General features: G+C 42.6%; 1 protein-coding gene across 1 annotated transcript in view; it reads right to left on the bottom strand.

Moving 5' to 3' along the window:
• limd1a (LIM domains containing 1a) overlaps window positions 1–13,320 on the bottom strand; it is a 79,750-nt gene that overhangs the window by 11,550 nt on the left and 54,880 nt on the right. Inside the window, exon 6 of the mRNA XM_067449361.1 lies at window positions 4,843–4,894. Within this exon, the coding sequence (XP_067305462.1) occupies window positions 4,843–4,894 (52 nt within the window). The remainder of the gene's footprint in view (window positions 1–4,842; window positions 4,895–13,320) is intronic.

Raw genomic sequence — 13,320 nt, 5'->3', positions numbered from 1 at the left:
ATGAACAAGCGAACATGACAGAGACATATCCAGCTGCAGCCCTGCCAGTTTCAGAACGCCAGCCACAGAACGCCATCCACAGAACGGAAGTGGGAGGCAACGAGCTCGCGCCGCGTGGGCATGTCATCTGCGCGGTTCAATAGACCGAGCCTCGCGGCCGACTCGTCAGCGCAGCGCGGACGTGTTTACTAGCGCTACCCAATGGGCAGCGCGGCGCGAATTAATCAGTTTTTTTCACGGTCTGTGGAACTAATCCTCAACAGCGCTGCAATGAACAATTTAAACCGATACAAGTTCATTTGAAACAGAAACTTCAATGACTTTGTTATCAATATTATGATATTATGATAGCCTAATATCTATCTATCTATCTATCTATCTATCTATCTATCTATCTATCTATCTATCTATCTATCTATCTATCTATCTATCTATCTATCTATCTATCTATCTATCTATCTATCTATCTGTAGTAAAACAATGTAGTAAAACTGCAGAACGTGTTTGAGAAAGAAATGAATGAGAGGTGTTCTAATAAAGATGTTACATGTATGTGGGCTGTAAACTGAAGAATGTTTATTTTTATATCAGACCATTATTGTGGATATGACCTTTTTTTTTTATTATTGTCTTTACAACTGTTTTAACTATGCTTGTTTTAATTTTTTTATTCGTCCATATGGTACTCTTTTTTCTCATGCATTTGTTACCACTGTTTTAATTCATTTCTATGTAAAGCACTTTGAATTGCCATTGGGTATGAAATGTGCTATACAAATAAACTTGCCTATCTATCTATCTATCTATCTATCTATCTATCTATCTATCTATCTATCTATCTATCTATCTATCTATCTATCTATCTATCTATCTATCTATCTATCTATCTATCTATCTATAATTATGGAATGCAGATATAATAAGCTTAAGTATTACAGTCTTGGGCATCGGAAGCAAATAAAAAATGTAATTTACAGTCTACAAATAATAGCTGAATGCAAAACTTCATACAATAGGCTAATAAGATTAATTACCTGACATACTCTGATATAATTAGGAGGTTGGCGCTTCTCAAGAGGAATATGATATTGAAAATCATTAACGTTTGCTTTACAGATATTTCCATATAGCGTGCAGTTCAGTATCGACACACTGACTTGACTTTTCAAGATAATAAACAAAAGAAAATGCATTTCATCACCGATTTCATTTGTCAACTGTAGGGAAAAGCAATTAAACTTCAGCAGAGAATAGGGCTGGGATAAACGATTATTTTTTAAACGATTAATCTAGCGATTATTATTTCGATGCATCGATTAATCTAACGATTAATTTTTCCTGTCCGATTCGGTTACGATTCGACTTGATTACCGATTATCTCCCCATTAATTGCCTAATAGCAATTTTTACATGTTGATTTAATTATCTGAATGAAAAAACGAATTCCTTAACATTGCAATATATGTTTATTGCTCTTAAAATTCCAAAGTAAGACTATACAAGAGCAATGCATTCAATAAAACCTTGAAAACCTATAAATAAATAAGTATAAACCTACAACAAAGAAACATATTATACGATTTTTCTATGTATGCAACTCAGCCTACAGGCTATGCCCATCGATTAAATATCAACAAGTTGGTTAATCAAATCCAGGGACACTGCAAGCGTGAGCGTCTCGGCTGCGTGGCGTGTCCGTTTTTGTTTCGGCTCACATGTTAACAGGTTGGCGTTTGCACACTGCCTGTGACGCGCGGAAAACGCGTGCATGCTAGAAATAGAAGAGCGCATATTTTTCACGTGTGTTGGGAGCGTCTCCAGGCAAAATAGAATAGGAAAAGATGTTTATATATCATTTTGACACGAATACATATTATTAAATTACATTTTCATGTTTGAAAGTCTGTAGGTTTACATAAATGCAGATATAGGCCTAATTGTAATAATAAAAAACGTCAATTATCGATTTTGAAATATTGCAACTGTCAATACAGAACGAAATATTATGTAGCCTATTTTGCCGTCAATACCATAGATATGTGGCTACTCCCGACATTTTCTTTGCTGTATCAGTAGGCTATTTATGTTTAACATTAGGAATAGGGCTTCCCTCCGCATCAATAGCAGCAGCAGCGCCGCGTCAGACACGCTTCTAGTGTGCAAAGGCAGAGAAAACGCCACACAGCCCCGTGGCTGACACGCAACAGAAACGCCACGCGCATCCGCGGCATGACAGTGAAAAAAAGTTACATGTAGAGTGCATTATGGGCGCCAATATTCCGTTTAAAACCGGAATAGTCCTGGGATGAAACTGCTCACTTAGAGGATGGATACCCTCGGTCACATCAGCGCGATTAGACATTGAACATTTTAAATTTAAAACAGCTTATTATGTAGGTAACGTAGCCAATGTGTCCGATGCTTTCACTTGATGCAAACGTTTGTTTTTGTGATTAAAATACATCAAATATTACCAAAACATCTGTCTTCCTGTGTGCAGAAATGTGTTTATGTAGCCGTGACAACAAAACGCGTGCGCGCATGCCTGCGATGCTCCGTGCACCGCGCGCCAACCCCATAGACTGTGGCCAACCCGCAAGCCTTGCACTTCTGAAAGTCTGAGGAGCCACTCGTGTTGCTACCATAGATATACATAATAAATAATATACTTAATTACATAATATACTTTATTATGTACATCTATGGTTGCTACTACTCTCCGGCGCCGCCATCTTTATTTTGAGTCTGACGAATCGACGCGCATATTTTGCGTCAACGTATTTTTTGCGTCGACGTCATCGATGACGTCGAGGCGTTGTCCCAGCCCTAGCAGAGAACCAATGTTTGTAAGGAATGAGGGGTTTCTTTATTGTAGCCTATATTTGAGTGCATTTATGGTTCGCGCCGCGCTGCCCATTGGGTAGCGCTAGTAAACACGTCCGCGCTGCGCTGACGAGTCGGCCGCGTGGCTCGGTCTATTGAACCGCGCAGATGACATGTCCGCGTGGCCCGAGCTCTGTAACAGCCCGCTGACTCATCCCACTTTTGGATTGTTTGGCTTCCCATAGGTTGGAGCAGCAACAGCCCCGCGTCAGACACGCAACAGAAACGCCACGCTTGTCGTGTTTCTCCGTCATTTCGTACATGTATGTGATAAACGCAACTACGCTCCAAAACCGTAGGTGGCGCTACTTCTGTTAAGAACGTAAGCTCCGCCCCCCACTTCCGTTCTGTGGCTGGCGTTCTGAAACTGGCGGGGCTACAGCTGGATAGTATTGACATGACACACGAGCATAGTGAAGCAAAAGCAGCATATATTAGGCTAGTTCTCGGCTAATGTCCGTCATGTGTGACTCGTGTGTTTTGAATAATGACGTGCACAGCACGAGCGAGTGCTCTTCTCACCATCATTAGTAGACACGCCCCTTACCTGCTGATTGGCTAAGTTTGTTATTCCACTCTAAATTGGCCTATTGGCTACAAGTTTGTTATTCCCTTTTTCTAAAACGGTTTTGAAATAACACTTACCCCACCTTTAACCAAATAAAATCTACATTGCACTACCCTTTGCCTCGCGGGCCTCTACCAAAAATTTTAATGTGCATTTTTTTTATTCAACGAATATTCAAAATTCTATATTGACAGCCCTAGAGCACACAGAGCCTGAGTTATACGCATTCAAAAATAAATACATAACCCACAAAAAAGAAAAGAAATCTAAACGCGCCAGGTGGAAATCCCCAAAAATGGACCCAGAACTAAGGAGGTTAAAGTAATCATTGCAGCTCCTAAGTGTTAATGTTACTCTCGGGCTGTGATCAGAGAGAAGGAATTCCTGTAGAGTTTCTCATAAGAACCATGCAGGTGCAAGATAAACTGAGCTCTTGCTCTGAAGTGAAGCCTCTAGTGTTGGTGCTGGAGTGCAGCATGCCTCAGGGGTCATCTCTAATTATAGACAGGGGGGTTTAACAAATGACACATGCCCTAACTTAGCACTAATCACTCCTTCATCAATGCTAACAGAATTAACTTCAGTAACAGGCCTAAATGTTCTGGAATGGCCTAGATGACGTCCAGGATAGTGTAAGTAACTGTAGTTGTAAAGGTAAACCCGCCAAGCACTGTTTGGATAACTCTCCCATAACAAGCAAAGATGCATCATAAGTCTAAATTGGCATTGCTTTGACATATGGCCCTAACACCGGGAAAGATGATTCTATAGCCCTATTCGGACGGTAGTTGTTTCTCGTGAGGTATTTTCATAATTTACAGTCTGTGATTTTATTGCCGTCTGAATCCAGAATGTCAGTATTTTTCTCCCGGGCCGAATTACCTCCTGTTTTTAGACAAACACCGAGGTCGTGTGGTGATTTAACTGCCGTCCGAATCCACATCTCTGAATTTTCAAGAAAAGATTGTTTAAAAATTCACTGTTTATATCCTTTTTGACCCCAGCGGAGCACCGTACGGTTGCGTTTCCCTGTAATTTGGATGCATTATAAAGATCTAGCCTACACATTTAATACTAAAATAACGGAAAGTATTTACACGAATTAGCTGTCATCACCGCTCAAAAGAGAAAGAGAAGTGTCAACAAAAACATGTCAACATTTGAAATGAGCCATTATTACAGCAGTAATTAACGTTATAGTTTCAATGTGCAGCATTGTATTAACTTATTTCTGAGTTTTATCACTGAGTTGGCATGCAAATGTATTTTTAAAGACGTCCACATGAGAAACAATTACCGTCCGAATAGGGCTTTAGAGACAGTCTGAGAATATGGCTCATCTAAAGGCCCACAGCGGTGATTTCAGAAAAAATGAGAGTTACGCGTCTTACCTCAGAGGGCAGGATCGGCTGATTACATGCTGCACATTTAGGTGCTAGGACTCTGGAAACAAAAAAACAGAGAAAACTAAATCAGACATCAAAGTCATCAAAGACATCAGGTATACATCAAAGTCTTCCATGAAAGAAAAGGTATCCGCATGACTTTACCCAGAGTACAAAAACATGTTTAGTGGCCCAACCATTTTTGCAATGACTTTTAACCAACAGATGAGCTGGTAATGGGTTTCTTAATAGCCAAAAGGGAATGCTGTTATCTTGAGAGGACTTCTGCACTGCTGACTGTTTTCGCAATCAAACTGTGCCCATTTTCTCCTCACTTTTTTCAAATGGACAACACGGCCGCACCACGCTGTACTAGATAAACAAAGTTACGGCATCATGTCTCGCAGGTTTTCGGAAGCATCCGAGGTTCATACATTCATGTCCTCATATTTGTTATATCGGCTATAACATGAAAAAGGCCGATATAACAAACCAACGGTTTATTTACGAACTGCGTCAAGGCACTGAGCAGTGTAATGTCTGTTGCATAATCCATTATTATAATGTAATATTCCTGCTGCGCTACTGTCTGCGTTTTATTGTTAATCAATTAATTGATGGTTTGAAATGTATTAAAAATCAGCCGATAAATATCAGTGGTCGAAACATCTCTAGTCTTTACAGCCGACAACAGCAAAAAGAACCAAAACCCACAATGACACTGACCAAGCAAATATAGTAAACAATCGGATAAAAACAACAATGATTTCCATGTTTTTCCCACAAAATTAAGTTTGATTATGTACGAAACACACATAATCTCCTTCTCTCGCTCTCTGCTCTCTTACTCAACACACACGCACTACGGACACACTCGCAAAAAAACACAATGTCAGCGCTGCTCTGATATTTTTATCTGTAAAATACTTTAGCAACTTAAAAGCTGTGTGACATTTCTCACTAGCAAAGTAATAAAGGCACTGTTCTTACAGTTCTGTATTAGTAGACGGACACAGCTGCCGAACACTGTTGAGAGAGACGCAGACTGAGCCTGAGGTAACGATAATTCACACTTACACTCTCTCTCGCTCTCTCTCTCTCTCTCTCTCTCTCTCTCTAATAACTGCATTAGTCATGTTATCAGTCATTTAAATCTCTAACTTGCTTGGCTTTAGATGTGTAAGAAATTAGTCCTGCACACAGTAGTGTTTTAAGGACAAAACCTGACAATTATCTAGAAATACATCATCTGAACAGTGTTTTGAGGTGTGGTAACTACCACACCTCAACCAAGCGCAATAATTAACAAACGGGCCGTTTGTCTGAATACTCTACTCTGATTGGCTGGAAGGTTCGCAATAAAACCATTCAAGTCAGCTGAATCAACGTTTTGTATTAATGCTCTTAATATAATCGCACACACATACGACACTCACACATGGTGATCAGAGCTCGTGCTGCGTACACACAGAAACCGCAGCAAAGAAACGTACCAACGCTGCTCAGTGACTTTTAGAAATAAAATAGCCTCACTACTGAATCACTACATTATATTTCTCATCAACGAGGGGGTTACATCTCTGTTTTGAAATAATTCAACTCGCAGCTTCGTTGTTAATAATGGAGAGAGATGATTAACAGATGCAGATACGCATCTCTCGTCTACGTCTCAATAATGAATTTAAAAAAAAAGGCTATAATTCATTAATTCAAATAAATGTATTCTAAATTATTGCAATTAAAAATGTAATTGCGCCACTACTTTATCTCTGTGTCTGATTCAAAGCGGGCAGAATGCTGGATCTAATGAGCCATAACTGATGTAAATAACGTCAATTTGACCCTTCCGGTCAAGTATTGTGCTGCAAATTCCAACAGCTTTAAAAGGGTTAGTTCACCCAAAACTGAAATTGATGTCATTAACTCCTCATCCTAATGTCGCTCCACACCCGTAAGACCTCCGTTCATCTTCACACACAGTTTAAGATATTTTATATTTAGTCTGAGAGCTTTTCTGTTCCTTCAATGAAAGTGTATGCACACTAAACTGTCCATGTCCAGAAAGAGAATAAAAAACATCATCAAAGTAGTCCATATGAGACATCAGTGGGTTAATCAGAGTCTCTTGAAGCATCGGAAATACATTTGGGTGCAAAAATAACAAAAACTACGACTTTATTTAGCATTGTCTTCTCTTCCGTTTTTTTTTTCAAACCTCAAATAAAGATTAAAATGGTTAAACCATTTTTTTTTAAACTTCACTGAGGTAACCACCCTCCATTTCGCATCAGGCGGTTCTACGTTGCACAACTAGCCATGGATTATCCCTTAAATACGCTTGAGTGTTGCTGTTCTTTAAACCAACACTGCTATTTAGATCAACAACACAAGTGTGAGACAGTTTATACAACAGTTCAATAAACATGAAGTTAATATTGAGTAACTTACATTTTAGTCTATTTTTGTTCGTCATCTAAAATAGTTCCAAATAAAGTCACAGCCGAATTAGTCTGGCGTTACCAGACTGATGGCAGTTTTCATTAGCCAATAGTAGTGGAGGAAGTACTGAATCTCAGCACTTAAGTAAAAGTACAAATAACCAGAGCCATATTTACTTAAGTAAAAGTAGAAGTACTACAACGACAATCCTACTTAAGTAAAAGTAGAAGTACTACAACGACAATCCTACTTAAGTAAAAGTAAAAAAAGTACTTGATTTTAAATGTACTTTTAGTATTAAAAGTAATAACAATTTATTCTCTTAATATCTATATTCTAATAATTAAAAAGGAGAAAACAGTATGGGCTGTGGCATTTTAATTAAGTTAGTTTTGGGTTAATGTCGGCTAATTGTGCGCATCATCTGTTGCCCAGTTTACATTCTGACTCACAATATCAGGACGATCTGCAGAGTTAAATATCAATATTCAGAAGTAACATTTTCATCAGCTTTGATGTATTTAAATCTTCATATTTATGAGGATTAATCTTAAATATAGGATATGCTTCAGCTTTCCTTTTATATTCTTAAATTTGATCAATAAATTAAATTAGAATAACGCTATATGGTTGTTAAATTAAATAATTTACACTGACAAATTACAACTGCATTAAATAATGTTATGAGATTGTTTAAACTATATATTTTTAATACAATAAGAAACGTTGGAAAGAATGTTTAAACATGAAACTAAACTACCAGTAGGTGGCGGCAGGTCTTAATGAGTGAGTCATTGAGTCGGTTCGTTCAAACGGGTGATTCGTTCATGAATGAGGCAGTCGTTCCCATTCAGTCACATGACTATGGGATATCGCGCTCTAGCGCCATCTGCTGAAGACACCTTTATTCACGCCTGAAAGGCCAATGACGCATGACGACACCTGCCCACAGCATATAAATGCGGTCGTATGCGTCATCCCCTTTGTTCTTCAGCTCTTCACCGTGCTGCTAGAACACCATCACGCCACATTTTCGCAAGGGAAGCCCACAGTGGTGATTCTTGTCGAAATGAAGGTCTAAGAGAAAGCTTCTTAGCAACAAGTTTAGCTATGCTAACTAAGGCTAATAAGTTTTTCTCAAAACAAAACGTTCAAACTTAAGCCACATTCACACGATAACCCTCAGTGGTGATTCTTGTTGAAGGAAAGGCATACAAGTGTTTAGCTTGAGTTTAGTACAACTAACAAATGGCTAATACTCCTTTTCAGAAGAAATATCTGGATACCCGCCCCTGTACTATGACATGTGGGTGTTTAGGGTATACTCGGGTATACATCACACTGTCTAGTGTGTTTGGAATTGTCCGCGCTGGCGGATAGGCTAGAGCTCGCCAACCGCAGTGCATGCAGCGCTCTACCGGCAGCTCTATCGTTCCGCTTAGCGGGGCAGTGGCCAAACAAGGCCCGCTCCTGTTTTCAGGTGGTGATCACCGGTTTCGGAGGCCACTAAAACTTGGGACGATCGAGTGTAGTGTTCACAGGGTGATTCGGTCTCGCTAGATGCGGGCGAGAAATGCTCTGACGCTATAAATATTCAAGCAGGGCAGATCGCGGTCCCCCCAAAGTGGGTGGAAGCGAAGTGATGGTCCTTGCATGGCCTGTATTAGAGCGGCAACAAGGTTTGTCGGCAGTAACCTGCCATGATAAAGAGAAGCTTGTTTGACTCCAGTAAAATCAGCGGTGCAAACTCGCCTGCCGATCTTTTGTAGAAGTAACCCTGCAAAATAGCGGGTTAAGTTTTAAGCATGTTGTGTATAACAAAACCTCATGTGTTGATTTGTCAAAACAATCAGAATGCACTGAAGCAGCTAACCTCATATTCTGTACTAACAGAGGAGGAAAATGCAAGGTCATGCATTTTGCAGCGGGGTTCCACAGGTGATGCCTGGGAATCCTCGCTGCCCGCCTCGAAGTCAAAACGGTGGCGTGCGTGCGCACTAACAACACCGTGGCTTCTTCGCACGATTCCAGTGGAGCTGCGGGTTCTCTCGCGCCCCCTCTGTTTCGGCGGAGTAATCGCAACTTCGTTGGTCGAGAGGGTTTTTCCCCACTATTAAGGGGGAAATCCGTGCTTTCCTCAGCAAAATGGCTATTTCAGTTTTTGCCACAAGGAAAGATGGAGGAAGAGGTATTTCAATATTAATTCCTCCTCCTAAAAAAAAAAAAAAAAAACCCTCTGCAGCAGTTGAGTAAACAACTTAGAGTGGTTATTGTGTCAAGCTCAAAAGTGCTTGCAGTATGTCACTCGCCGTTCGACCTGTACCTCGCATACAGAAGCGGCGTTGGCTCCACTGTGTCATCAGGGCATGAGTGTTCGCCTATTTTGGACGACCTGTTCCTGGCCGCAGACAGCAGGGAACAAGCATTGTTACAAACACAGGAGCTTGTTTTCCATCTACGATCTCTGGGTTTTTTAATAAATGTCAAAAAATAAATAAATAAAAATAAAATAAAATAAAGAGCCCTTGGTTCCGTGTCAACGGAGTTCATATCTCGGGTTAGAGATGGATTAAGTACAGAAGACAGCTAGGCTGTCAGTACGAAGAGTCGAAAATGTTCACCGCTGCCTGAATCGGTTTCAGTGGGGCATGCAAGTGTGTTTTCGTACAAGGTTGAGACTGCTGGGGCTCATGGCCTTGATGATAGCAGTCATCCGGCTTTGTCTCCTCTTTATCCATGCGTTCCAGAGTTGGGCGCCGAGCACTGGTCTGAATGCCGCATGGCATTAGAACAGACCGACAATAATCCCGCTGTGCATTCGAGCTCTGATCCCCTGGGCATCCCCGGGTCTGTTGGCAGATGGGGTTCCTCTAGGGAGAGCTACATCACGTATAGTGGTGATGACGGATGCGTCACTACAGGGATGGGGAGCTCTGTGCCAGGGCAACTCTGTAAGGAGAGTGGCCGGCAGCCGGAAAGAGTGTCACACAAATGATGTTGCAGGTGGTTCTTCTGGCACTAAAACACTTTGCTCAGCACTTAAAAGGCAGACATGTGTTTGTCGGAATGGACAACACGACAGTAATGTCGTATAGAAAAAGACAGGGAGGTACTCGCTCTCTTCCTCTGTTGCAACTGACACGGACGCTCCTGATATGGGCCAGCGAGCATTTAACGGGACTCCGGGCAATGTAGGTCCCGTGCCGTACGAATATTGGAATGGACCTAATGTCCAGAGGGGGACCACGAGTCAGAGAGTGGCGCCTGCACCCTCGAATAGTGGCGCAGATCTGGGCTCGGTTCAGCAGTGCCGAGGTAGATTTTTGTTTGCGTCCACGAATAACACGCGTTGCAAGCTGTTATTCTCAATAGACAGGAGCACCCCCTGGGGGTGGATGCCCTGTCGCATGGCCCAAGACTATACTGTACATGTTTCTCTCGGGCAGCAGGGGCTCAGTGGTTCATGTAGGTTGTCTACAAACCGGAAGGTTGGCAGTTTAATCCTTGGGTCCACCTGACCAAGTGTCGAGGTGTCCATGAGCAAAACACCTAATCCCAGCTGCTCCCGACGGGCTGGATGGCACCTTACATGGCTGACATCACCGTTGGTGTATGAATGGTTGAATGTGAGGCAACATGTAAAGTGCTTTGGATGGCCATAGGGTCTGTTGAAAGTGCTAAATGCAGTCCATTTACCATACACAGTCTCTCCAAGCTTGGAGCTGATTAAGCTCCAGTTCTAACCAAGACATACTGACAGCCTACTCTAGACAGAGTGGTTCAGGAGAGTCTGGCACTGATTGTTGTGGCCCCTCGCTGGCCGGCAAAGACAGGGTAAGCGACAAACGCGAGTACCATGTCACTGCTGGACACCATGGTGTCTTCCCCACGCAGGGACCTGCTGTCCCAGGCAGGACGCAGATTCTTTACCCTTTAACGGGAACTGTGGTCTCCAGGACCTACATGTTGATAGAAGGAGAATCTGATTATAGCGACAAAACAGGGCGCTTGCATTTTTTGAAGCGCACCATGTTATGTCAAATTAGTGCTTGTTTGAAGTTTGGTGCAGGTGAAGATCTGTATCACCGTATCAGTGCCTGATTGAGGGGTTACTGGTTTCTTCTCCGAAAGAAATCACCCCCATTCCATAATGGAAGTCTATTGGGTGATTCAGTGTTCACGAGGGCATTAATGGTGCTGCGCTTAAGCATGCATATTTGGTTCCTCAAAAGGGTCCGGGCATACTACATATTTCACTCCGTTTCGAGCACAGTCGAGAGCGGGAGTTTTCAAAGTATACTTTATTGGCCACATTAGTGGAAAGATGCTTTTGGCCCTCCTCTCCACCTCTAGCTGGTAGGAGATGAGCGCACAATGGCGCCATTGTACTGTGGCTGCCGTCGCATCATCCACGAGGATGCGGTACACCGCTGGTGGTTGAGGAGAGATCCCGGAAATAAGCGCAAAGTGCTTTGAGTGTACGATAGTACGTGGGAAACGTGCTACATAATTCATGTCACTCACATGTGTGTGGTTGTGTGTGCACCTCTTCTGATGTTGATAATTACTTCACACAGACAGTTCATGGACTGCCGAGGAGCTCTCGCATTCCACTCCATCTCGCTCACATTTGAGAGTGTGAGCTTTTCAAATATATACTTTTTTGGCAATAAAGGCCCGGGTATAATTCATTTTCCACATCCAGACGTGTCTCTGGCACAATCGAATGAACACGGATGGCCGAGTTCAATACGCGTGCAGTATAATATTTGTGACTCTTCTGTCACCTCTGTTGTTCTTGCACATGCGCTGTGGTATGCGCAGTGTCCGTCTAAGGTTGCATGCTGACGGATGTTTTCGGCTTGAGTACAGATTGTGTGTTTCTAAGTGAACTTTGTGCAAGTCACTCGTAAGCTGTGGTATGCGCACTGTAGACCCTCTTGTTGACAATAATTATGTCACGCGGATGGTACGCAGAACGCAGACATCCAAAGTATACCTGGAGCTTGGGTCTGCGTTTTTAGGCTCGTTACAAACCGTAATGGTGCCGTCATGACCTGATGGTTGGTCTGGACTCTGGAGGCTAGTTGTAAACCTCTGTTTGAGCCTTTAGAAATCTTTGAATATAAGGATGCTGCCTTTTCATTGGTACTGGTATCAGTGAAGCACGTTTGGTGATCCTCATGCACTATTGATGGCTCCCAAGCTGTGCTTGGTGGTGTTGCGCCCAAACGTGGCGGATATGCCTAAAAGGCATGTTGGTAGTATACGCTCTCGTTCGAGCGGCCTGCCTTGTAAAATCTCTGACTCAGAGGAAGACAGGAGACTTGCTTTGTGCTTGTGCCATTTGCAAGTTGTACGCAGGTGCATTGGGCAGTTGTAGGCTATGCACTTGCCTGACCAGCCTTTTTGTCATGATTTCCAACTCAGCACATGGGGAGCCGCTATCTAAGCGATGTCTTTCACATGGGATTATACAAGCTATTTCTATAGCATGTATGGAGTTGGTTCTGCCTGGAAGGGTGTGAGCACTCTACGAGGACATGAACATTTTAGGGGCTTGGTTTGAGATTTTGCGCGGATGCCAGCTAGGCATTACTGCGCACGTTTTGTCCGGTTTACCCGGCGTTAACTACAGGCCGTTTTTTCCCTGGGAAATGGGATATGTGGCGGTGCTGGTCCCTTACGTTTAGTTCAGCGACTTCGCGGGGCGTGTATATATGTCCCATAGTCATGTGTTGTACCGAGTGAACCGACTGAATGGGAACGTTGAGTTATGCATATAACTACTGTTCCCAGAAGGAGGGAAACGAGGTACAACACCTCTGGGCCCCGCGCAGTCGGAGGCCCGGTGAAGAGCTGAACTGAACAAAGGGGATGACGCATACGACCGCATTTATATGCTGTGGGCAGGTGTCATCATGCGTCATTGGCCTTTCAGGCGTGAATAAAGGTGTCTTCAGCAGATGGCGCTAGAGCGCGATATCCCATAGTCATGTGTTGTACCTCGTTTCCCTCCTTCTGGGAACAGTAGTTATATGCATA

The sequence above is a fragment of the Pseudorasbora parva genome, chromosome 7 (genome assembly GCF_024679245.1).
Source record: "Pseudorasbora parva isolate DD20220531a chromosome 7, ASM2467924v1, whole genome shotgun sequence".
Lineage (NCBI taxonomy): Eukaryota > Metazoa > Chordata > Actinopteri > Cypriniformes > Gobionidae > Pseudorasbora > Pseudorasbora parva.
This window is presented reverse-complemented; position numbering and strand designations above follow the sequence as displayed.